Source organism: Eucalyptus grandis, chromosome 6 (genome assembly GCF_016545825.1).
Source record: "Eucalyptus grandis isolate ANBG69807.140 chromosome 6, ASM1654582v1, whole genome shotgun sequence".
Classification (NCBI taxonomy): Eukaryota; Viridiplantae; Streptophyta; class Magnoliopsida; order Myrtales; family Myrtaceae; genus Eucalyptus; species Eucalyptus grandis.
This window is the reverse complement of record NC_052617.1, coordinates 51,944,753-51,966,186: the sequence shown is the minus strand read 5'-3', so window position 1 is coordinate 51,966,186 and position 21,434 is coordinate 51,944,753. Positions and strand designations below refer to the sequence as shown.

Genomic DNA, 21,434 nt, shown 5'->3' with positions numbered 1-21,434 from the left:
CCCATCCTGGTAACAACAACCATGTAAGTCTCAATCACATCGTAACATTACCCTGGTCTAATCATCTGGGCACCCTTTTCACTGTCATTGATGTTCATATATCAGCAGACCCAGAGACCACCAAGGGATATTACGGGTAAATGAAGCTTGTGGTCAACACTACATTTTTCATTCCAGTTTCTTGTCCAGAAAAAGAGACACGTGAGCAAAGATTCAATTACAAGAACAACATGATAGTATTGGACCAGAAACACAATCAAAACCGCAATAGTCTAATAACTATCATTAGCTTAATTAGCTCCAAAAGCTGCTTGTCTCTTGTCTTCTCAGACAATGTGCCTTGAGACAAATGCAACCTGAGTACATAAAAACACAAGGCATGTTTCCTTGTCGAGTGCAGAGAATAATGCTCCTTGATCATGATGGAAATTCACTGTCACACGTGAACCAAAGGACAGCCAAAGAGGACCATGTGCAACATTGAGTGAGGTAGCAGCTCATGATACATACGGCAACGAATGCAAAAGAGAAGTCCAACATAATAGAAGGCCTCTTAAATCCAGAGAATTTCCTTGCATTGAAGTGATCTTCAGGAACAGAGTTCATAAAATGCTTTGAATTGCTCTTTCATGGAAGTGCTGATCTTTGGTTTTCATAGCAGTACAAGTGCTGATTTTGCTTGGGGTTTTGTTTGGAGAGGGAAAGAAAGTTAGTTACCAAAAAATGAGTACTGCAAGCTGAGTTAGCCCAAAATGAGCTCAACTCTCTCTTAAAAAAAATGAATGCCTAACAGATAATTACTTTGATGATCCACAACTGGTGTATGAGCATAACAAAATTAACCTCTGTTACAATTAGAAGAAATTCAGAGTTGTAAATACACAAGTAAATATGAACTTCTACATCACTGGATTTTATCTTCCTATAAAACTGAACAAGTTACTAGTACAAAACTGCTGGAAAACTTCCTCTAAGCTGTAAGTTACAAATCAAACCTGCAAATTAATCTAACAATACAAGAGGGCAACCAGAGATAAGTACTCCTATTTCTTACCCATCTTCCATACAGTTGGTTGGCTCTTGGTAGCAAATATAAATAGAAGGAAATCTCTCAATCTCAAACCCATATCCTCTTTGAGAAGTCAACGCAGATATTTATCCTGAGGGCAAGAGACTACGCAAAGTAATTCACGGTGAGTATATTATTTGAGCTGGTTGTCAAATATGCTCAGTCTTTCTGCCACTTTTGAAAAGCCAAAAAGGGGTGATGTTTGAGTTAAATTCAGATACTTTAGCCCTCTAATGCACGTGCAGATATTTTCTCTAGCAGCACTGGCCAATCTTCCCCGGGCTGCTGAGGCTTTAGCTCCATGCAAACCTTGAAGTCCAACATCGATATGACAAATGGGGGTTTCACTTCCTCCTTAAATTCTAAAGGCCTACCACCATTTTGTAGCCAAAATCGATCACTTGGCAAGACAACTTTATCTTTCGGAAAGCTGTTCATGTGGAGACTGCTTTTTCTCAACCTATCCCCACATCTCGTTTTCATCACCTCAATGCAAGACCTGATAAGCCCCTTTAAGTAAGCATCCAATCCGTTATTCAGTAGACTCGCACAGTCCATTGACACCCCTTCAATATCCTGAGCTGAAGCGACCTGCTCCATGCGATCTCTCAATGTCTTGGTATCTAGCAGTCCACCTTCATTATGAAAGCTTGAACATCTAATATTGCTCGCGAGCGCTAAGGCTCTCTGGGCACCTCCTGCCCTAGCAGGGGAGAGTGAGATTCCCAGAGGAGCTTGAACTTGATGTCTGTTGCATACTTCTTGTGCAAATTTAGAAACTGTTGGCTTACTGTGGTCCTTGGTTCTTGCACAGACTAAACCACTCCTTGGTATATTCGTAATTGGCAGTCTAATGTAATTCTCTGCTTCTTGATGATGCTGCACTGGCTTCAGTAAAGCCAGACAAATAGGATCCTGATCTTCCATATTGACTTTACAATTCTCAGTCGTTGGAAGACGAGGGGTGAAATTTACTATCCCGCTCAGGCCCTCAGAGTTACCGTTTGGCGATCTTCGCGGTAGAGAAGGAATAAAATCCCCATTCTGCAGGGGGATGGCCCCCTTATTGGTACCCAAGAGATCTCTATCATTATTTAGCAATGGCGGAGGACCTTTCCATGAGCATTTTTCAAAACTGCATGTATAAGCTGATTATGGAGCCTAACATTGTCTTTCCCAAGCAGCTTCCAACAAAGCTTATCAAACTCAGCCTTGCTCAGCTTCAAACTCAACAATCTGCTCAAATAGCGAAAATACTGCTCCGACCTCTCGGGCCCAATTCTCTTGACTATCTGTGCTTTCAACTCAGTCAGGTTTATACGCGAGGTCCGACTTGGTGGTTGCATTTTCAGTAAACAAAACCAGGCATCACAAGCGCTCAAGCAACCCAACTTTACTCCCCCCAGCATACACAAAAGCCCAAACAAAGCTAGGGTTTCGACTCAGCATGCGCAAAATCACATTTTGCAAGCGCCGGAGAGCAAACCAATCTGCCAACTACGACGAAGATAAAAAAAAACCCAACCGCCACGCATCTCCAAGGGAGAAGAATTCGATCCCGCCACACAGAATCTCCCTCCAGAATTTTCAGTTCCATCAAATTCGAACTCCACCTAAGCTGGGCATCTCATCACCAACTACACTCACCGACCAGCAGCCCTTTTTTTTTTGCTCGCTCAATTTTAGCAAACTCAACCAACTAAACACCCGACGCGACTCTCGCAAGAGCTCAGTACCTTCGAATTAACGATCGCCACGGTCTCCCCCCCTCGACACAAGAGAATCCAGAAGCACCGCTCGCTCCGGGGAAAACAGCTCCACTCAGTCACCGCGTCGAGACATCGCAGCGGCTCGCCGGGGGCGGCGGGGCGGGGCGGGGAGGAAAACTCGGGCTTCTCCTTCAGGCGCCACGCGCGGGAGGAGGAGGAGGAGGCGAAGGAATCGGACGCCTGGACCCGCCGGGAGCTGGCGCGACGGAGGGGGAGGAATCCGCGGAGACACGGAGAGAATCCCTCGCGGCTGCGGCTGCGGCTGCCGCTCCTCCTGTATTCACCGGCATGGAGGAGCCTTCCTTCCCCCTTCTTCCGTCAAGGCGCATTGGCTTCGCTTGCGTGGGCGCTGCTCCTCTGCGAATTCGCCAGCTTTGACCTTCGAATCATTGCTCCCCGCACACCACCACCGCCCCCACCCTCCTCTCTCTCTCTCTCTCTCTCTCTCTCTCTCCGGACAGAGAAAATAGTGGGGGCCTGGCTTCTTCTTTTTCTTTTTTTTTTTGGAGTTGTGGGTTCTTGGAAACTTCTAATTCCTTAGGGAGAAGGCGAGCGCCCCTCACGCGCTCGCGCCCACGTGCGGAAATGGAAGGGGGGCTTCGATGCGGGCGGGAGTTGCGCCGCACGTGGGGTGGACAGCGCGTGGCCCCGTTTCGTCTCTGCCGAGTGCGTACGCTCGAGGAATTTGGCCATCTTCTTTTTTTTTTTGGGCCAAAAGCGTTCCCACGTCTGGAAAATATTTTATCCCATCTTTTTGGGCAATTTAAAAAAGGACGTTTTTTTTTTCTTTTTTTGGGTGGAAAGCATCCGGAAATGGCTGCCGCCGTTCAAACTGGGAGGAAACTCTTCACACCGGGATTAAAAAAGAGGAAGAGATTCTCCTAAAAATAGCCACCATGGTCGGAGTCTAACATGGCAGCACGTGCCGTCATGCTAATCTGAAGCAGCCAACTGATGGGGATATCTCTTGAACGGTCGCCGGGACAATCGATGGACAGTCCTTGTATAATAAGCTCGAAGAGATCCTTTTCCTTCCCACTGCTGCCGTATCAGCAGAGGTAAAACTTCATTCGATCAGAAAGGATCCCATTGAAGAGCAACGACGGTCTCAAAGGTACACTGCACTGCAGCTATAACTCCACCGAAGCCGTCTATCATCAACCTTAATTATCGAATTAAAGGTAGCCTATAGCTGTATTTAAAAACCCGTTGTTCAGGCTATTCCCCTGCTTTGGTACCCCCCAGTGTTGGTCCACTTGAGCATAGAGCGGCCAAATCGGGTCTAGAGAAGGATGCCGGTCGGTACACGATATGATCGACCAGCAAAGAAGGCGATCTAATCGAATCAGTAAACTTGAGTTAGCCAATTTTCCCATGCTCGACCTTTGTATCATAAGTCGCACATAAGGCTGCAAGGAGCTACCGAGGCGATGAGGACCTTTAGCTATCTCAAAGATACAAACCCACCCGCCGAAGCCAAAAAGATTCAACATCGAATGATAGCCTTATTCAAGGCTATTCACCAGGATAACCCCAAAGAAAGGCAGCCACAAGAGTCATCGCCTCTCGCCCCTTTTTTCTATAACAAAAGAGAATTCATCAGGGCATGATCATCTCAAATGCCATTGATACCGAACTGGATGCACGCGCAGATCCGCTCTGAATCATAGGACAATCATCCATGTCATGGTTGAAGACTTAATGACAATTTCAAAGTGCTTCGTCAAGCCACAAATGTTATAGTAACATTAACACGCGAAAAATTGTTCATGAAAGAGGCTATAACATATAATAATATCAGGCAAAGGAACGATAAAGCTGCTAGGGTGTGCCTGCAGAATGTCAAAGAACAGAGGAGTTTTTTGTGAATGGAGACAAGATTTGTGAAAGGAAGATTACAATCAGCTTTGGGAAGAAAAATAGAAAAATGGAAGCAAAAAAAAAAAAGTAGCAGCCAGGACTTTCTCATATTGTTTTTCCCCTCCGGAAAGATCTAAAAATTTACATAATAAAACCAAAATAAAACCAAGCCCAGTAATGCTGCGTCTTCCATTCTTTAGGAATCAAAGCAAAGGGTGCTTCAATGAAATATGAACAGTTTGAACGATGACTTGCCCTCAGAAAAACACTGGCATTAGTTCGCCAAAAGCACCAATTCAGAATGTAGAGAGTGCCTGCAACAATCCATTTAGAACTGTCAAACTAGAAAAAAGCATGATATCATGAAGTGACTCCACATGTGCACATGTTTGCAGTTAATTTATAGTGAACTCACATGCCACTAATAATTTGTAAATGACCGAATGCCACCACATTTGCTGGGATAGAAAAGCCACATAAGCCTTTTTTAGCATATTGTCTCTAAAATGTAGATTAGTTCAGCACAAAATTCAAGCAACAACACAGTATATCTGATTTCTGTTGGTCTTTCCAAGAGATACCTGTACAAGAGACATGATACAATGATCAACCTTTTAACCAGATTGCAGTGCTCTTCGTGGGTCAAGTTGGCCGCTACAGTAACTGGATGGAACAGCGGAAAGTTCCTGTCTTCCTTTCCACTCCTCACCAGGTTTCAACGTGATGGGCTTCTCAATACAGGCAGCCTCAACGCACAACATACGCTTAAATTCATCATCCCCAAAATCCGGCATGGCTTTTGCTTTCTTATCCCAGGGGTTCCATACCACTGGAAAGAAAATCATGGATGAAAATACTGGATTGAAATGCATCGTACAATACATGAGGTAAAAGCCAAATACCATAGAACTTAAACAATTAATTTCCAAACATTTGCAGCCTAGACATTTCTGATAGTAAACAGTTACTATTCTGCATCTGCTCCTATCAACTTGCCTTATCACAGAAACACTAGTTTGACATTGGCTTAAAAATTCCAAATATTTGCAACCAAACCAGACATATTCCCGAGCACATCCAATTCTAATTCCCATCAAGCCATGGAAAAACCCTGAGTGTGACAGATTACCTCCACAGAATGCTATAATGAGCTTCAATAAGAACAGTCACATTAAAGCTCTCCAACCAAGGAAAAAATAAGTATGACAACCTGAGGTCTCAACAAGATATACACTAAAGGCAAACCTCCCAAGAGATGAAACTTTCCAGAATTTTCAAATGTAAAAGCTATACGCCTTATTGAGAAAAAATTGCAAAACTAACCTGTCACAGATTGAAAACACACACTGGTGATCAAAGAACAATAATAAAAGTTCGTTCACTTAGTGTACTAATATAGGTAGATGCACTTTTCACTGCAGGCAGCAGCTATGTTCTTTTGCGTCTTTTCTATTCTAGGCAAATTATATGGCTGAGATTCACCAATTGAAGGGAATGAGGTGAAGTTTGAAAAGCATTTCTTGCCTTAAAGATTTTCCAGAAACACATATAACGATTAGGGCATCAACGCAGAAAACCTCCCCCACCCAGCCCCCCCAAAAAAAAAAAAAAAAAAAAAAACTGTAAATTAATCTCAAATGTTGCACTCAATCTGGGGTAGAAGTTACTTGTGCTCCGTACATAATTACCCTAACTGCAACTCAAATCAGATGATGTTGATCCTCCTTGTACATCGACCACAATTGGCGTAAATCACCAACCAAATTACTTGGCCATATGGCCACCAAAACCATTCGTGTCCTCTAGTACTTGAAACTTAAAGGCTAATGCCAATGCTGGCAAGGAATTGAAATAAGCAGTAACACCAGCTCAAAACTGGCCACCCTACGTTGACAATCAGAACTGCAGACAATCCTAAACGACAACTATGCATTCTAACAATCTTGCAGGCGATTATACACAAAAAACAGCAAGAACTGTTATTTAAGTAGAAATGGAGTAGTTTGTAACTTAGTCATGCTCAAAATCTAGTGATTAGTAAGAGAAACTGATTTGCACACGCATCTATGCTGTAAAACGTCTGCAGGAATGCTCAGATGTAGATAGGAAATTCAGAAGGCGATAGCTCATCCATGCAGCAACATGGTATTTTGAACCTTGCATATTTAGATTGCGCAGCAACAAAAATTAGGAAAGCTAGAATCCCATTTACATGTCATAGTGGCTAGACTTACCGGCATCTGGAAGTCCATCTTTGCGCAAGACAAATGTTCTCTTTCGTTCATGGTCCAAAATAGCGATCTTTGTTGGTGTGCTGAGATACACCCTGTCAATCTATAAGAGTCGAATAAGGCAACAAGAGAATACCTGTATTATGTATAGAATAAGAAATGGCTACTCCATCTTCAACAACATATACAGGAGAACAAATACTAACTTCTGATTCAAATGTTATTGCATCCCCTTGTTCTGTGAACCGCTCCCTGTTCTTCAGGTTATCCAGATAGTCCAGCGTCTCTAGTCCCTCAACACGCACTTCACTAATCCATAGAGATTAGTCCATTAAGATGTATACAACAGAATAGAAGTAGGAAGCAATCATTACTCAAATTACGCAAAGGAAACATCCTGGAATAAAGTAGCCAAAACAACATGACATATGAAGATAGTGAGAGGTAATACAGGCAACATGATCGTCCGCCCATGGCAACATTGGAAAAATTATAAACAACATATAAACTCTCCAATTACTTCAGATCTTGCTGGATGACCAAACAGTTAGGCCAGTAATTATAAATGACTAGGATAAGAGTTAATTCACAACGATAAGCAGGCTAAGTATTTTTGGGATCATAAAGCAATCTGGAGACTCTTCGACCAATACAGCTGTAGCAGTTAAATAGTCCATTGACAAGGCCAGTCAATTATTTGAGCATAAACAAAGATAAAAGAATGATGGACAACTTACTTCATGACAAAGGTTTTGCAATATACTTCACAACTCCCAACCACTAATAAGGCTTTCTCGTGAAAAATGTTGGTTTTGTCTAAACACTTTTATGAAATTAAACTTCTAGAAGTGACTAGTCAAATCATGATCTTTGCAGATGCTGACAAACGTTAAATCACAGAAAAAACATTAAAAATTCTTCTTCTTTTTCTTCTTCTTCTTTTAATCTAAATCCAAATTTGAATCCACGAAAGAGCAAAACAGGAACTCAGAGGTCACATGTCCCAAGAACAGATATGATTAGAGAAACCTTGCATCAATAACCACAATGACAACAATTCTTTTTGTACAAAGCACAGTCAATGTCATGAAACATTGTCGTAACGTTCCTCATTTCAACAGGTAGTTCAAACTAGAGGAAACATAAAATGTACTCGTTGCAAAACCTGATATCGGTAACAGCAAAATAGGTGTGGTATGCAAATGTGAACGAGAATGGCTTTCCATCGGTGTTCATATTTCGAATGCGAGAAGTTAACATCAGATCTCCTCCAGGTCCCAAAGTTATCCTCAAACGATACTCGTACCTACAACCAATATAGAGATAATCAATGCACGAATCCGTTAGAGGACAGCCTTTATCCAAGCAACCAACTCATTTTTTATGGGTAGCTGTATACCAAAGTTGTTGTTTTACTACAATCAATTCAATAAACTTTCACATAGGAATGATGAAGTCGTGAGTCAAGATAACATGTGGTGACCTCCATAATTGTCTCTCTTTTTCCAATGCAATGCTGCATTTAAATGACTAGAAATGCTTCATGAGATTTATGCACCTGTGGGGCCAGATCTTGACATCTTCTTCTGAGTGCTTTAGGATAAGATCAATGAACGCCCTGTTGGAGCTATTTGTAGGAAAAGGTGGGGGATCATTATCAATGCTCCAAAACCTATTCCTTGCAAATCCGTGTGATTCAAGAGGGCCAAGATTTGAGAACTGAATATTTAGGGCCATCTCTTAGAGATTATGCAGTTTGGAGGAGTCAAGAAAAAGTTGCTCAAAGAGGAAGAGTACATACTTGAGGAAAACAGATAGGAATACCACCGCGGATTGCTTTTGGGGGATTAAAATTAGCCTGTGCAAAGGACATACAGCCAAGGCCACTGTTAATGGTCTATTCAAACTGCAAAACATAAATATTTAAAGAAGTACATTTTGCCAATTCCTGCTTTCCATCTCAAAAGATAATTCAGGAGTTAGACACAAGTGGCGAATAACTATGAGATGCATGCATATTTTTGCTAAGTTAGGCAAAAAAGAATCATAAAAAAGAAAAAAAAAAAAAAAAAAAAAATTACACAAAATTTTCCAGATATTGCACATTCGTCCATGAACTTTTGACCATTACACGACACCCCACCCCCTTGCCCCCGCCCCTTCAATTTTGTTACAGCCATCAGCCTTCCTTCATATTTTCCAATTGTACATGCCTAACACATGGTTTTTCAAGGGTAAAATTGTAATTCTCCTTCATTTTCTAGTCAAATCACTCTTTTTCTCCCAATTGTTTAAAAAAATTCAAACAAAACAAATAAAAATGAGAGAAAAAAAAAAAGTGATGATCTTAACAAAAACATTAGCACAAAAATCACTAATAACAATAACAATTTTGCTTTCATTTTATTTTATCTACAATTATTAATATTTATTTTTACAGTATAAATCTTGTTTAAGAAACCGCCACCACCCCAGACAAAGTCAGTGTTTCTCGCATTAGTCACCACAGTGGTCCTATTCATCTTCGTCGTGTACATTATTTCTCTCTAATTGAGAGGGGATTCGATTTGATAGTACTTTACACATTTCTTTAGTTAGTTTTTCATTTCCATAATCTACGTTTATCATGCAGAAACTTACAGGGGTACATAACTATGCAATGCCTACAGTCACGGTCCTTTTCACAGGCTAATTAATGAAGGAAAGTACCAAATTGACACATTTCAATGATAGTATTAATTGTTCGAGACAACTTTAAAAACTTTTTGATAAAAAGTTAAGCCATATTATTTTTTATCATTAGTATTAGTATTGTTGTTGTTGTTGTTTCCATCTTCATCAGTCCTCTAGCCATTAAGTCCTAATATCTTTTAATAGTCATTACATTCTTTTCTGGTTTTTTGTATATGATGTATTAATTTAAATTTGTTAAGCACTTGAAGTCAAAAGGGTGATTTGACTAAGAAAATCAACAAGGCTTACAATTTTGTGCTTGAAAAATCACATGCTACGCATGTGCAAAGAGAACAATAGACGGAGGTTGACAGTTGTAACAAAATGAAAGTTGAGGGGGATTTTATGCAGCGGTCAAAAGTTCAGGGTGAGTGCACAATATCCTGAAAGTTCAGGAGGGTTTTGTATAATTTCTCCTAAAAGAATACAACAAGATGTGTACGATTTAGAGATGCAAAAAAAAAGAGGCAAAGAAGGGAGTAGAACATAATTCGGGGAACATCATTGACAACAAAACAATAGTTCCTCCTGCCTGTCAATTCAACATAAGTTCAGTGGGATGATCATACAAGTAATAAGCCCACCATACATACAATTCAGTAAGCAATAGAAATCTCATAAACCAGCAGTAGAAAGGCATGGCAGCTTCTGCAAAGGAAAGGTTAGACTCAAATGAACTTGCAGATAAGTGCAACCTCTTTTTGTAAGAAAATTGCCTTAATGACAGATTGATTGTTCTGGCACTACTAAAGCATATCTAAAGCAAAGGGGTTACTTCCGGCAGAATGCTAGTCTTACATAACAGACTAGAGCAGAGCTTGAATACCACTGTAAGACTGAGAAAAGAATCGGGAAACGCAAGGAAAAGGTCGAGTATAGTTCAGTCTTTTAGTTGAAAAAATTCAAAAAATAAGAGCACTAAGTGAAAGGATTTCCAGCGACATGAAAGAATGCACAAACATCCTTATGCATGGGAAGCAATATAAAAGATCTCGATGAGCAGATCACATGACAAGATTTGTAGAAAAAGCATGACAGATATTGGAACCCTAGTCTACTATTCCCTTCTCTCCGTGCCCCTCTTTTTCAATATCCGCCAAATTAAATGATGCAACTGAGATGTGTGATCCTCAGTGAGACCCACAAGAACAACCAACCACGGAGCACCTCCGACAGCAAAGCGCCAATGGATTCCAAGGACGTAATTGACTATTACAGAGAACATGTAGAAGGATAAACAAGGTTCAACACTCCAGAGAAAAAGATGCAACGAAGCAGGGCACCTTGTTACTGAGAAAAAGCAATTCTTCCCCGTGTTCATTCTTCCAAGATGTTACATGGCCACCATAAAGGTACACCTGTTTCAAACACCGATGTTCCAAGCAATATCAGTTCCCCAAGTACACCTCAAGGCGAAAACTGATAAAAGCTGGATTGCCACACAAGGGGAGGAATCGCCCCGCCTCAGACGCATGGGAAATCGATCGCATAACACAAACGACAGAGGATGATCACCAAAAAACAAACGAAGAACAAGCAGAATTACGACGCGGAACACACGCAATCTGGAGAACGGAGACAACAAACGGCGCGAATCGGCACGGCGACCTCTCGAAATCCCCATCTCAGCCACCGAATCCAACGCTCATTGCACTCGATCTAACCACCTGCCGAGCTCCCACCACGCCCCCCGCGACTCGAAACGCGAACAATCCCCCGACGGAAACGAGTGGAAAGCGAGCACGACCAGAAACGAAAACCGACCGACGGGCGCAGAAACAATGGGGGCCGGAGATGCGGGCGACGGAAAAGGGGGAGAAATCGATCCGATACCTCGGCGGAACAGCCTCGGACCTCTCTGAGGACGACCTTGTCGAGGCCATTGGCGCCCTTGCAGTGATCGACGTACACGAGCTCCCTGTCGGCCCTGGACATCTCTCGTCGGCAAGATTCCGAATCTCCGGGATCGCCTGCGAGAGCAACCGCGTGCCGACACAGACAGAGAGAGAGAGAGAGAGAGAGAGAGAGGGAGTTCTTCGGAGAGAGCGTGAATATGTGGGGAGATTCAGGGTTTTTTTTTTGGTTTTTCTAATGCAAAAAGCTTTCGCCTTTCTCCTTCTCCTCCTCCTCCTCCCCTTCCTCCTCCCCTTTTTTATACCTGGCAGTAAACCTCCTTTTCGCTTCTTTTGGGGGACGTGCTTGTTTTTTGTTTTTTTTCTCAAGGTTTCTTTCGCTTGTTCCCTCCCTCTCGTCTCTCTCTTTCCTTTCCTGGTGTTTTCCGTCGAGGGTATGAATACCTTATCCAAAATAAATTATTGATTTTGATCGTCGGTGTTATATTAAAAGTTCTCTTATCCACATATCCTTATCGCGTAAAAGGCCTTCCATCCGGCTCTAACCCAAGTCACGACCTCTTATGAGAGCCTTGACTTCGTCACTGGGGCATTTAATTCGAGCCCCGCTAGCATCACTTGAGAAAATTCGATGTCCCCCGTTCGGCAGGGCCCCCCCTCACTTTTATTTTTATTTTGGTCGGTCAGGGCCCCCCTCATTGTATTGCCCATCGATGCGTCGACCGGCCGCCACTCTCGTGGCCAGATTTTATTATACATCAAGGCCTGGGTTTGCTGATTTTGTCAACCAAGATGCCCAGAATTGCTCCCAAGTTTTAGGAACGAATGAGAGATTTCGTGATCTTGTAATGGTTCCGACAGATTTTCTAAGGTCAACGCAGCCGGTTTTGGTGGGCGGACATTCACCTGGTTTCTTGAAGCTGACTCTTCCAAAGCGCAGATTGGAGAGCCAGCAAGTTAAGATCCCTTTTCGTCGCTTCTTTGATCATTGGATTCATATCCCCTAAGAATTAGGCAGAATGAAGCTCTCGAAAGTGCTGCCGACGGCAATTCTAGAGAGGCCCCATACGTTCATAAGGGACTTTCTTTTCCTCGACAGGGCAGAGACCCAGAGAATTTGCACGTCTCCATGCAGCAGGGCAAGCAAAAGGCTGATAGGGAATTGAATTGAGGCACTCGGCCCATACACCTCACCAGCATGTCCGAAAATGATAAAAAAAACTCATGTACGTTCTGTTCGGAAAACAATATCCAATAAGATAAACGCAATCTCGTATTCGAGGCAACGGGGTTCACAGATAACAAAAGCAGAGATAAGCAGCAATGCTGATCCCGGCAAGCGGCAAATGGACTAAATCCAACCAATTTGTTACAGAAAGGAGCTTTGTTGACGTATTTTATAAACCACTTCTTAGATTTGGTACAGGTCGGTGCAACTCTAGCCGAATTGAGGATAAGGGAGGCTCGAGTTTTTTTGACAACCTACCCAGTGTTTCTCATGTACAAGAGACATTAAAGTGCCTCAAAAGCCCTTATTCATAATGTTAATTACTTGGGCCAAGGGCCGAAAGCTCTTACATGTTCCACCACTCAATGAGGAGATAGAAAAGGCTTATTTACAAAGAGAAGCACTTATAGTTAGTAATCCAATAAATTTACTGATCAGCGTAAACCTATTTTCCGGAATAAATTATCTTACAGGTCAGCCGCAAGCATCGATTAGTCATACTTCTACATCCCTACGTACATACATCCCATTGTCTTCTGCAAACTGGAGTCATTGCTGAGGAAAAAATGAAAGAGAGTCAGATCCACCAGTGCGTGGGGCAGAATATGCACTTAACTAATAAAAAGCACCTGAGGATTTTGAGTATTTTCTGTCTTAATTTTGTGAAGTTCATCTTGAGTGCACACAAGCCTATATAATGAGACAAGGATTAATATAATACGGCATTAGCAAGCACCATCAATTTATTCCTTAAATATTTTGCATATACCTCCATCGCAACTCCATCACTTCGTGAACTAAATCCTTCTCTCTGTCATTAGCTGCTTCGAGCTGAAACGAAATGTGGAATGTTCACATTCCACAGTAAAGAAAGACACGAAGAGAAAGCCACAACATGGTTCGTCTTGGCAACTTGAATTCAATCAATTAGACCAAAGTTAAAATCGCGATGCTTACAAGGAGAAACAACACTTGTGACACAAAGGACCCTACATTGTCCACATTCACTCAAGTGTATCGACCAGCATAAAGAGGCAAAAAGATTTAGCCTCTAAAGTTTGAGGATGCAGCAGAAGTTTCAATCATTTAGCTGAATTACAGCAAGAAGCAAGTATATACACAGAAGATAGTTTGACATTGAGGTTGCTAGCTTTCTTAAGAGAAAGCACATGCAGATATTAGAAACTTCAAACCTAAACCGTCACATGGAATGCGGAGTTATGGCCTCAGAAGGCATAACATCTCCTTGAGAAGCACTTTACTGATCTTGGGTTGATGCCAAAAGGGCTGTCAGCCCATAAAGGAGGGATCTAAATGCCCAAAAGAATGGTGCTTTATCGGTAATGCATAATATAACTGCTTTATCAAATTTACAATAGCTGACCACTTAAGAGCCACCATGAAGAATTAAGACTGCCCCAACAAAATTATGTGACGTACCAAAGATTTCTCGGTCGCAGTAGTAAGAGCCTGCATGCCCTCTGAATCAATGGCACCATGCACTGTGATGATGAAAAGTAAACACATTAATTTTTATCAACGACCACCATTCAAGATGCACAAATCCCAATGCTTGCACCTGTGGATTCTGCGGAATTAATTTGCTTCATTAAACTTAATATGCAATCCTGAAGACATTGATAAAAACAATCAGAAATTTCATAGTTAATTGGAAAAAGAACAAACATATCACATGGCTATTCCATACCCTCTGAGCGATATTTGCCTGCAAAACTGAGTGCAATGCTAGAAAAAGAGAATGGCCAGAGAGGCTTGATAATGTAGCATCAGATGTTGATGGCAGAGCTGAGGCAGGCGTTGCAGGTTGTTGGGGGAAGACCTACATGCCCAGTGAATGATTGAGTTAAAAAAAGAAGCAGGAAAGGATTTCTTTCTCCCAACAAAGTCAATCACAGCTCATTGGCTGTAGAATCAATAAGACTTCCCGAGAATTAAAGTAGAATGTTTGAAATCCCAAGAGCTAGACCGTGTGGGGAAGGGATGAAGAGCTCCCATCATATTTTGGAATATAATAGCAAGAATATCGATAGGACTAACATGATCATTAAAAACAAAATGTAAAAGATACTAATACCATTCACATTCACTGTCAGCGATCATGTGCAACAGGCAACATGAGGGGAAACATGGGCAAAACTATGAAGTCGAATGCAGATCTTCTAACAAACAATCTCCCCATTTGGGTGGATCAGAATAAATCAGAAAAACTGCAACCACCACAAGGATTTTCCATTTTAAAGAAATAGCATAGCATAGTTGTCCATGAACATGGACCATGAAAAATGAGATTATGAGTTCCACGTGCCTTAAATTTTCACTTTTGGCAGACTAACTAAACAAAATTTAGCTAATTCTAATGAAGAACAGTTTGTGCAGCATTAGCTTGTAAGAAGTACACTGAATCCTTAATGCAGAACAGTTTGTGCAGCATTAGCTTGTAAGAAGTACACTGAATCCTTAATGCATTAGCAGTAGACAGCAACACAACGATAAAATTCCCACTACAGTTTAATAATATTCCCCAATATTTGAGTACTTAACATAAAAGCACAAGAGAATGACCAATAGATCCATAAACACAAATGAGAACTACCAACCTGCATACTATGACTCTTATGCAGTACCGTAGATGGAGCAACCTGAGTAAAAATCCAAATTAAGCATGAAAAGTTTTCTTATTCTGATAATGAAGAAGCATCAAAAGTAGAATCGCCGTCCACCTTTTCTGATTCAACATTTTCGGATGTAACTTTAAAACGCCCCCTTTGCTGTACAACTGGCACTTTTGCTTTTTCATCAGGATCATCAACATTTGCTGCTGCAACAATACAAAACCTAGTCAGAAGATGAAGGGCTTCATACATCATCTCTTATCCAGGGGAAATAATTGGTGTATGAGGGAAGCTGAGACCAAAATATCTAAGCAGACACCTGAAGATCTGCTGGCTTTAGGAGGGAGGTCGGAAAGCACATCATCTGACATGGAAGCAGTCATGCCATTGCCATTTGATACTATCGGTTGATATTGGAATTTCCCACTGTAAATTTGACAAGAACCTCTAATGAAAATAAATAAAATTGGATGTTCAATCAACAGTGATCGACACCTAATCTCATAATCATGAGAAAAACGTTCTATTAAGCCAAAGATAATCATCTAAACGTTTCCAGACCTTTCCACTCTGCCAAAAGGAATACTTTTTTCTGATAAATTGTTGATACCGAAAGAGCCTCCCCTTCTGTGTTGTAGGCTAGAAGGGGTACCCTCCATACCCTTTCCAGCAATCCCCATATCAACCTTTTCATTGAGTTGGGTTCTCTCCTCATGACGAGGGGAAGAACTCTTGTCGAAAACATGTTCATGATTTGAACTAGTGGTGCTTAAGTCATCATCAGATCTTTCACATCTAACTCTGCCGAGAAAAATATGTTACAGTCAGATGAAATGCAGATATATCAGTATTAAACATAGTAGAGTTGAATATTCCAGGATATACATGATAGAACCCGAGGTTGGCTGTACAAAGAAAGTAGGAGCAGATTGATTCGGCAGCAAATCCTCCTGCAAAGTATAGTAAACTTAGAACAGGATGAGCATTTTCTAAGGGGAAAAGAACACTAGCCTTGTATAAACTAGTTAAATACCATCTCAGCAACTTCTGGAAGCTGCGCCATGGGAAAATCTTGTGGTTGAGATAATTTATAAGGTCCTTCTAACATTGATAAAGAAGTAGTACTTCCTTCCTGGTTATTATCTGATGTAGACTCGTCAACATCCTGGATCTGATAACAATAAAGAATTTCTATGCCTTTCAAATCCTATTGTATAAGATACCACATCATATTAAAGAGGGGAACAGATAAGCTTTTGCCATACCAAAGATGCCTGAGCCTTCACATCATCAAGATTAAAGTTCCAACCGCTGATTCCTCTTTTATATTCATTCTGCATTTAATTCCCAGAAGATTTACCCGTTAGAATTTGTTTAGACTCCAGTCACCATGTAAATTGAGAGGCACGTGAACCCACCAAAATGATAGATTTTTTATCGATGATACTCTAGAATACCAAATGTAGGGACATCCTCATTTACGAAAATGACTCTAAACTCCTTACCAGAACAGGCAAAGAAATAACCAAGATACTAATTACCCTGATGTGTTAGTAGGGGGTGGGGGTGGGGGTACTAATCAGCATACACATATTTTCTTGCAGCTTTAATATTTCCCAAACAATTATATTCCCCTTTGACAGATGGAAAGGTGCCAAGTTCCTTTTAGCAAAGTATTACGTTCTTCATTTTCCAAAAACAAACTGGTCAGTTCCTTCCCTCACCCCATAATCATGGGATTCTAATATAAAAAAATCAGAAAGCCATAAACTGTTTAATCCAAACAGCATGTACTAGAGGAACTGTGAAGATAAACTCTTGACCTATTTAAAGTAGCCAAACCTGTGATATTTCCTCCTTCTGCCCATCTGGCATTTTCTTTTGAGCTAGCATATCTTCTTCCTTTCTCTGTAGTGGATAAGATCCCAGTAACAAGTTTGTTTGATCTTTGAACTAAGTAATAAACGCCAAAGAAAAGGAACAAGGAGACCAAGTTGAAATTGTCTTTCTACAGATGATATGCTGACCTTCAATGCCTGCATACGATCACCAAGGGCGGGTAGACCATCCAAAAGAGTCCGTGCTATATAATCATTAGATCTTGCTTGCTTGAAAAAAGAATGCTTCAGGAGTTTCTTAGCAGAAGGCCTTTTGGAGGGATCCTTAACCAAGCAACTTGCAATCATTTGCTTGAAAGACTGCAAAAGAGTTGCCAAAACATAAGGTAAAAAAGTATTGAACTGGAGTTTTTTCATACTTGTCCTCTCGAAAGATACCTTTGAAAACTTTCTGTCTCTTTCATAATCAAGGCCAGGAGGTGCGCTCTGCAAAGTCATGAGCAGTACCTGGCCAGAGAACTCCAGTTAAGATTTGATCAGAGTTTAGGGCATATGCATCTGACGCCATAGAAAGGAACAAAACTCGTCAAGACAGACATGTGCACCTTCATCGGAGGATACTTTGAGAATGGAGCATGGCCATGGGCTAGCTCCAAAGCAGTTATACCAAAAGACCAGATATCCGCTCTGCATGAAAATTGTCAAAGGCACATCAATGGGATGCTGTCATCTAAGTAGCGATTTAAGACTCTTACAGGTACCAAGAGGGCAAAAAATAGCCTACTTGAAATCATAGCCATGTAATTGTTCCATAACTTCAGGTGCCATCCTACAGCAAAAACAGACAGAGAGAACGATTCGTTTGTATTCCACACAGATGATATTATGGTATAATAATTTTTGCTATTCTCAAACTGCATAATGTAGTTATTGCAATAAAAATCCCAATGATGTGCTTAAATTCTATCACTCGTCGAAAAAGAAAAATGCCGGAAAAAATTATTTCTACATGGTAAAAGGATGTACCAACAAGGTGTTCCCACAAATGTATTCCTCACACGTTGCCTATCGCCAGAGTCAAAAAGACAGGCAGAAACACCAAAATCTCCTAGCTTTATGGCTCCACGTGCCCCAATAAGAATATTTCCAGCCTATAAAATGGTATGACATAAATGTTAATGCATGGTGGACATAAAAGTTTATACAACTGCAACACAGCTGAGATGATTGAAAATTTATCTGAATAAACAGTGTTAGTAGGTACTTTCGATCTGATGAAAGATTATGTTGACTTAAGAATGTTAAATTTTCGCACCTTAACACTCGCAGACATGCAGTAAGATGAGTAATTACTTGCAACTGACTTTCTTAATTCTCGTGTCGTAAATTATACTTTGTTATAGTTACTTCAGAATGTCATGCTCTCTTCTCTTGCTACAAAGTCAACTGTTTCCTTCCACTCAGGGGTCATCATGTTGTCCAAAGTCTACTGAGTAACTAATATGTGAACATCTGATACTGCGCATCTTCTATAATTTCATATTAGTTATATTATTCTTCAGAAACTATATCTTTTACCATATCGAGCTAATTGTTCATCAAGGCTTATTTCCCACAGACCCTGTAGCACCAGCGGAACCCATAGACATAGCTCTGTCTTGTTGCTGAACCAGACGAAGCATCCCAATATCTCATGGAAATTAAGACAATGGTTAGGAAGGTCTACCTTTCTACCCTGCCAATGAATTATCATTATGTTCCAAAGTAGAGAGTAAACCAAATGTAAGTTCTTCAAACTACTGTAGATTTTTGTTCAGGAAAATAAAAGCAACCATTCTCTAAGTGTTTCACATAGCGTATAAGAGATACCATAAGTTGTAGCTCCAACATACTTCCTGGTACTGTAGAAATGGAAACAGGCTGAAAAACATTAAATGATCGAAATAGAAAAACCCCAAAACAAAGTGTTGCATCTGAATTATGATATAGGTTAAAGAAATAGGAATCACGGTTATGTCTACATGTTGCCCCAGCACAATACCTTGTAAGTTGGAAAACATCTAACTCTATGCTAGAGTAACTAAATAGATGGCTCCATGCAAAATATTCCCAAACAAATGGAACTAATTAAAAAGCTCCTCGTATACAAGAACTTCGAATGTGGTATTGAAGACAGGAGTTAACTTACTAGAAGACAACAATACGTGCCATGCCCACAGTACTGTCTTAAAAAGAATTGCTTACTTTGACATCTCGATGTATGTGGCCATGCTGATGAAGGTACTCCAAACCCTTCAATACTTCACGTAGGATGGTGGCTATGGCGACCTCCTCAAATCCATCAGGATGCGCAGCCTTCAATATGTGGAGACAAGACCCACCAGCCATGTAAGGCATGACAACCCACAAATTGTGATCACTAACGAACGAGCAGTGTGATTTGAGCACATTTGGGTGGTCAACCAAGACCATGGTCTGCGCTTCTCGAAAAATGTTGTTCTGTTCAAAGCACATTGAAGTGATTTATTACAACCACCACGATGCTAGGTAGAGGGACAAGAATTAGCAATACCAGCTGCTTAAACCTCGAAAAGATTCACATCCAAGAGAGGCAAAAACCACCAAGACTCTTGCGCATTGCACCAAAAGCAAAGAGGTTACTTCAAACTGATGTGTTAAGAAAGCAGGATTTAACTTTCCGTTCCCTTTTCCCCTTAATTGCATTTTCAGCCAAATTAGAAGCCGGAAAGTTGACACCAATCTATCCGGAGAGAGCATGGCAAAGCCCTGAACAACCACTGGAGAAAGCAAATGGCCCGTAGTCTACGGTGGTGCTCGTTAACGCTTGAGAAAAGCATTGGATACGAGAGGTGTCCTCGTCCAGGGCTCTTAACGCCTCAAATAAATTACCGAAATATAACAAAAGGGAAGAAACAATCAAGCAGTAAAGACCAAGGAGACCAGGCTAAAATCAAATGCTTCCCAATGCTCGGAGCGTCAACATTCCTAGAGTCACCTGAGTCCGACTCGCCAAACCCATATTTTCGTAATTCAAAATACTATCGCGCCATATCTACTATCTAGTCCCGAAAACGTTAGCAAAGTACTCTTCTTTGTTTCCCAGTTCTCACACAAATCTCCGAAATTGCTCCATGAAAACCAAAAGAAAGAAAGAAAGTGAAAAAAAGAAGAAAAGAACCTACCAAACGAATAGAAAAGCGCACGTCCAATACAATACAAAATAAATAAATAAATAACAACAACAACAACAAAACACGGAAATAATCGCGTGATGAGGAGAATTCCAAGGCACGCACCAGATCGCAGTTGTCGCGCTCGAAATCGAGGATCTTGATGGCGACGACCTCGTCGAAGGGGACGCAGAGGGCGCGGTGGACGGAGGCGCTGACGCCCTGGCCGATCTCCTCGTACAGCGCGTAGTGCTCCGGCCCTATCGGGTACTTCCTCTTCTCGTTCTCCATCCTCCACCCCGCTTCCGCGCGCCTGCCTCCCCACGGCCCCGCGGAATCTCGGAACGCGACGCGACGCCGGGAACCTTCAAAGATGCGCGAATCTCCCCATTATAGAAGAAGAAGACGATGGACACGCGCGTGAACGAAGGCTTGAAGTCGGTTTCAGAGAGAGAAAGAGAGAGAAAGAGAAGGGAAGGCCAGAGATGACGGCATTAATGAAGGACAAAGGCTTCTCGTGAAGAGAGAGCTCGCGAGGCTATCGGATCGCCGCTCGAGCAGGAAGCAATTGCATGCAAGAATCCCGCCACTTGTGATTGCTTACTTCATATATATATATATATAATATATAAGTATATATATAAACATATATGCATCCATACGAAGATTTGTCACGTGTGCGGTCGGGTTTCCTTTTGCATGTATATTTAAGTTAAATTTGGACTTTTTTTTTAAGGTATATTCTCTGCTGATTTTTTTGATGGGAATTTTTCAGACACGCTAGAAGAAATCTTCCCTTTCGGGAACGATTAGCCCTTCAAATTCGACGCGACGTTCTGTGGATAGATGGAACGTAGCATGTCCGGCACGGTAGAAGATGAAGAAAAAGTGAGGAAGAGGAAGACTTTTTTCGAGATAAGGAGGAAGTTTTGAAAGGTGGAGACGGCGTTTCCTTAAACGGGGGCGCGACGAAATCACGTCGATTCAAAGCTTTTTGGACGATATCCTTCCCGTTTAGGCGCGCCAAAA

At 41.4% G+C, this 21,434-nt stretch overlaps 3 protein-coding genes across 6 annotated transcripts; all 3 read right to left on the bottom strand.

Moving 5' to 3' along the window:
* Nucleotides 1–1,291: 1,291 nt before the first annotated feature.
* Nucleotides 1,292–2,415, bottom strand: LOC104450661. The gene is made up of 2 exons (XM_039314675.1): nucleotides 2,182–2,415; nucleotides 1,292–2,131 (listed from the first exon to the last, which is right to left on the bottom strand). The coding sequence occupies exons 1-2, from the start codon at nucleotides 2,413–2,415 to the stop codon at nucleotides 1,292–1,294; spliced, it is 1,074 nt and encodes a 357-aa protein (XP_039170609.1).
* Nucleotides 2,416–4,601: 2,186 nt separating this feature from the next.
* On the bottom strand, nucleotides 4,602–11,790 carry LOC104450660 (putative glucose-6-phosphate 1-epimerase). Of its 2 annotated transcripts, XR_001988580.2 has the most exons (10): nucleotides 11,496–11,790; nucleotides 10,946–11,020; nucleotides 8,731–8,787; nucleotides 8,488–8,648; nucleotides 8,095–8,235; nucleotides 7,136–7,238; nucleotides 6,933–7,032; nucleotides 5,280–5,527; nucleotides 5,114–5,156; nucleotides 4,602–5,012 (listed from the first exon to the last, which is right to left on the bottom strand). XR_001988580.2 is itself a non-coding variant. In XM_010065323.3 (9 exons), exons 1-8 carry the CDS (start codon nucleotides 11,595–11,597, stop codon nucleotides 5,313–5,315), a joined length of 954 nt encoding a protein of 317 aa, XP_010063625.1. In that variant the 5' UTR covers nucleotides 11,598–11,788; the 3' UTR covers nucleotides 4,602–5,012; nucleotides 5,280–5,312. The 2 variants fall into 2 exon arrangements, 1 of the variants encoding a protein (XP_010063625.1); XM_010065323.3 differs by lacking the exon at nucleotides 5,114–5,156 and having other exon boundaries at nucleotides 11,496–11,788.
* A 1,120-nt stretch (nucleotides 11,791–12,910) lies between these two features.
* LOC104450659 (serine/threonine-protein kinase BLUS1) lies at nucleotides 12,911–20,985 on the bottom strand. 3 transcript variants are annotated; one of them, XM_039315598.1, is made up of 21 exons: nucleotides 20,532–20,985; nucleotides 19,459–19,713; nucleotides 18,241–18,365; nucleotides 17,999–18,043; nucleotides 17,820–17,901; nucleotides 17,653–17,721; nucleotides 17,404–17,574; nucleotides 17,219–17,284; nucleotides 16,642–16,710; nucleotides 16,410–16,547; nucleotides 16,262–16,326; nucleotides 15,938–16,177; nucleotides 15,696–15,802; nucleotides 15,485–15,582; nucleotides 15,362–15,403; nucleotides 14,452–14,583; nucleotides 14,323–14,371; nucleotides 14,184–14,245; nucleotides 13,513–13,574; nucleotides 13,373–13,433; nucleotides 12,911–13,298 (listed from the first exon to the last, which is right to left on the bottom strand). In XM_039315598.1, the coding sequence occupies exons 1-21, from the start codon at nucleotides 20,694–20,696 to the stop codon at nucleotides 13,293–13,295; spliced, it is 2,109 nt and encodes a 702-aa protein (XP_039171532.1). In that variant the 5' UTR covers nucleotides 20,697–20,985; the 3' UTR covers nucleotides 12,911–13,292. The 3 variants fall into 3 exon arrangements, with proteins under 3 accessions (XP_039171532.1, XP_039171533.1, XP_039171534.1); XM_039315599.1 differs by having other exon boundaries at nucleotides 15,485–15,579; XM_039315600.1 differs by lacking the exons at nucleotides 19,459–19,713; nucleotides 20,532–20,985 and adding an exon at nucleotides 18,793–18,985.
* Between the last annotated feature and the right edge of the window lie 449 nt (nucleotides 20,986–21,434).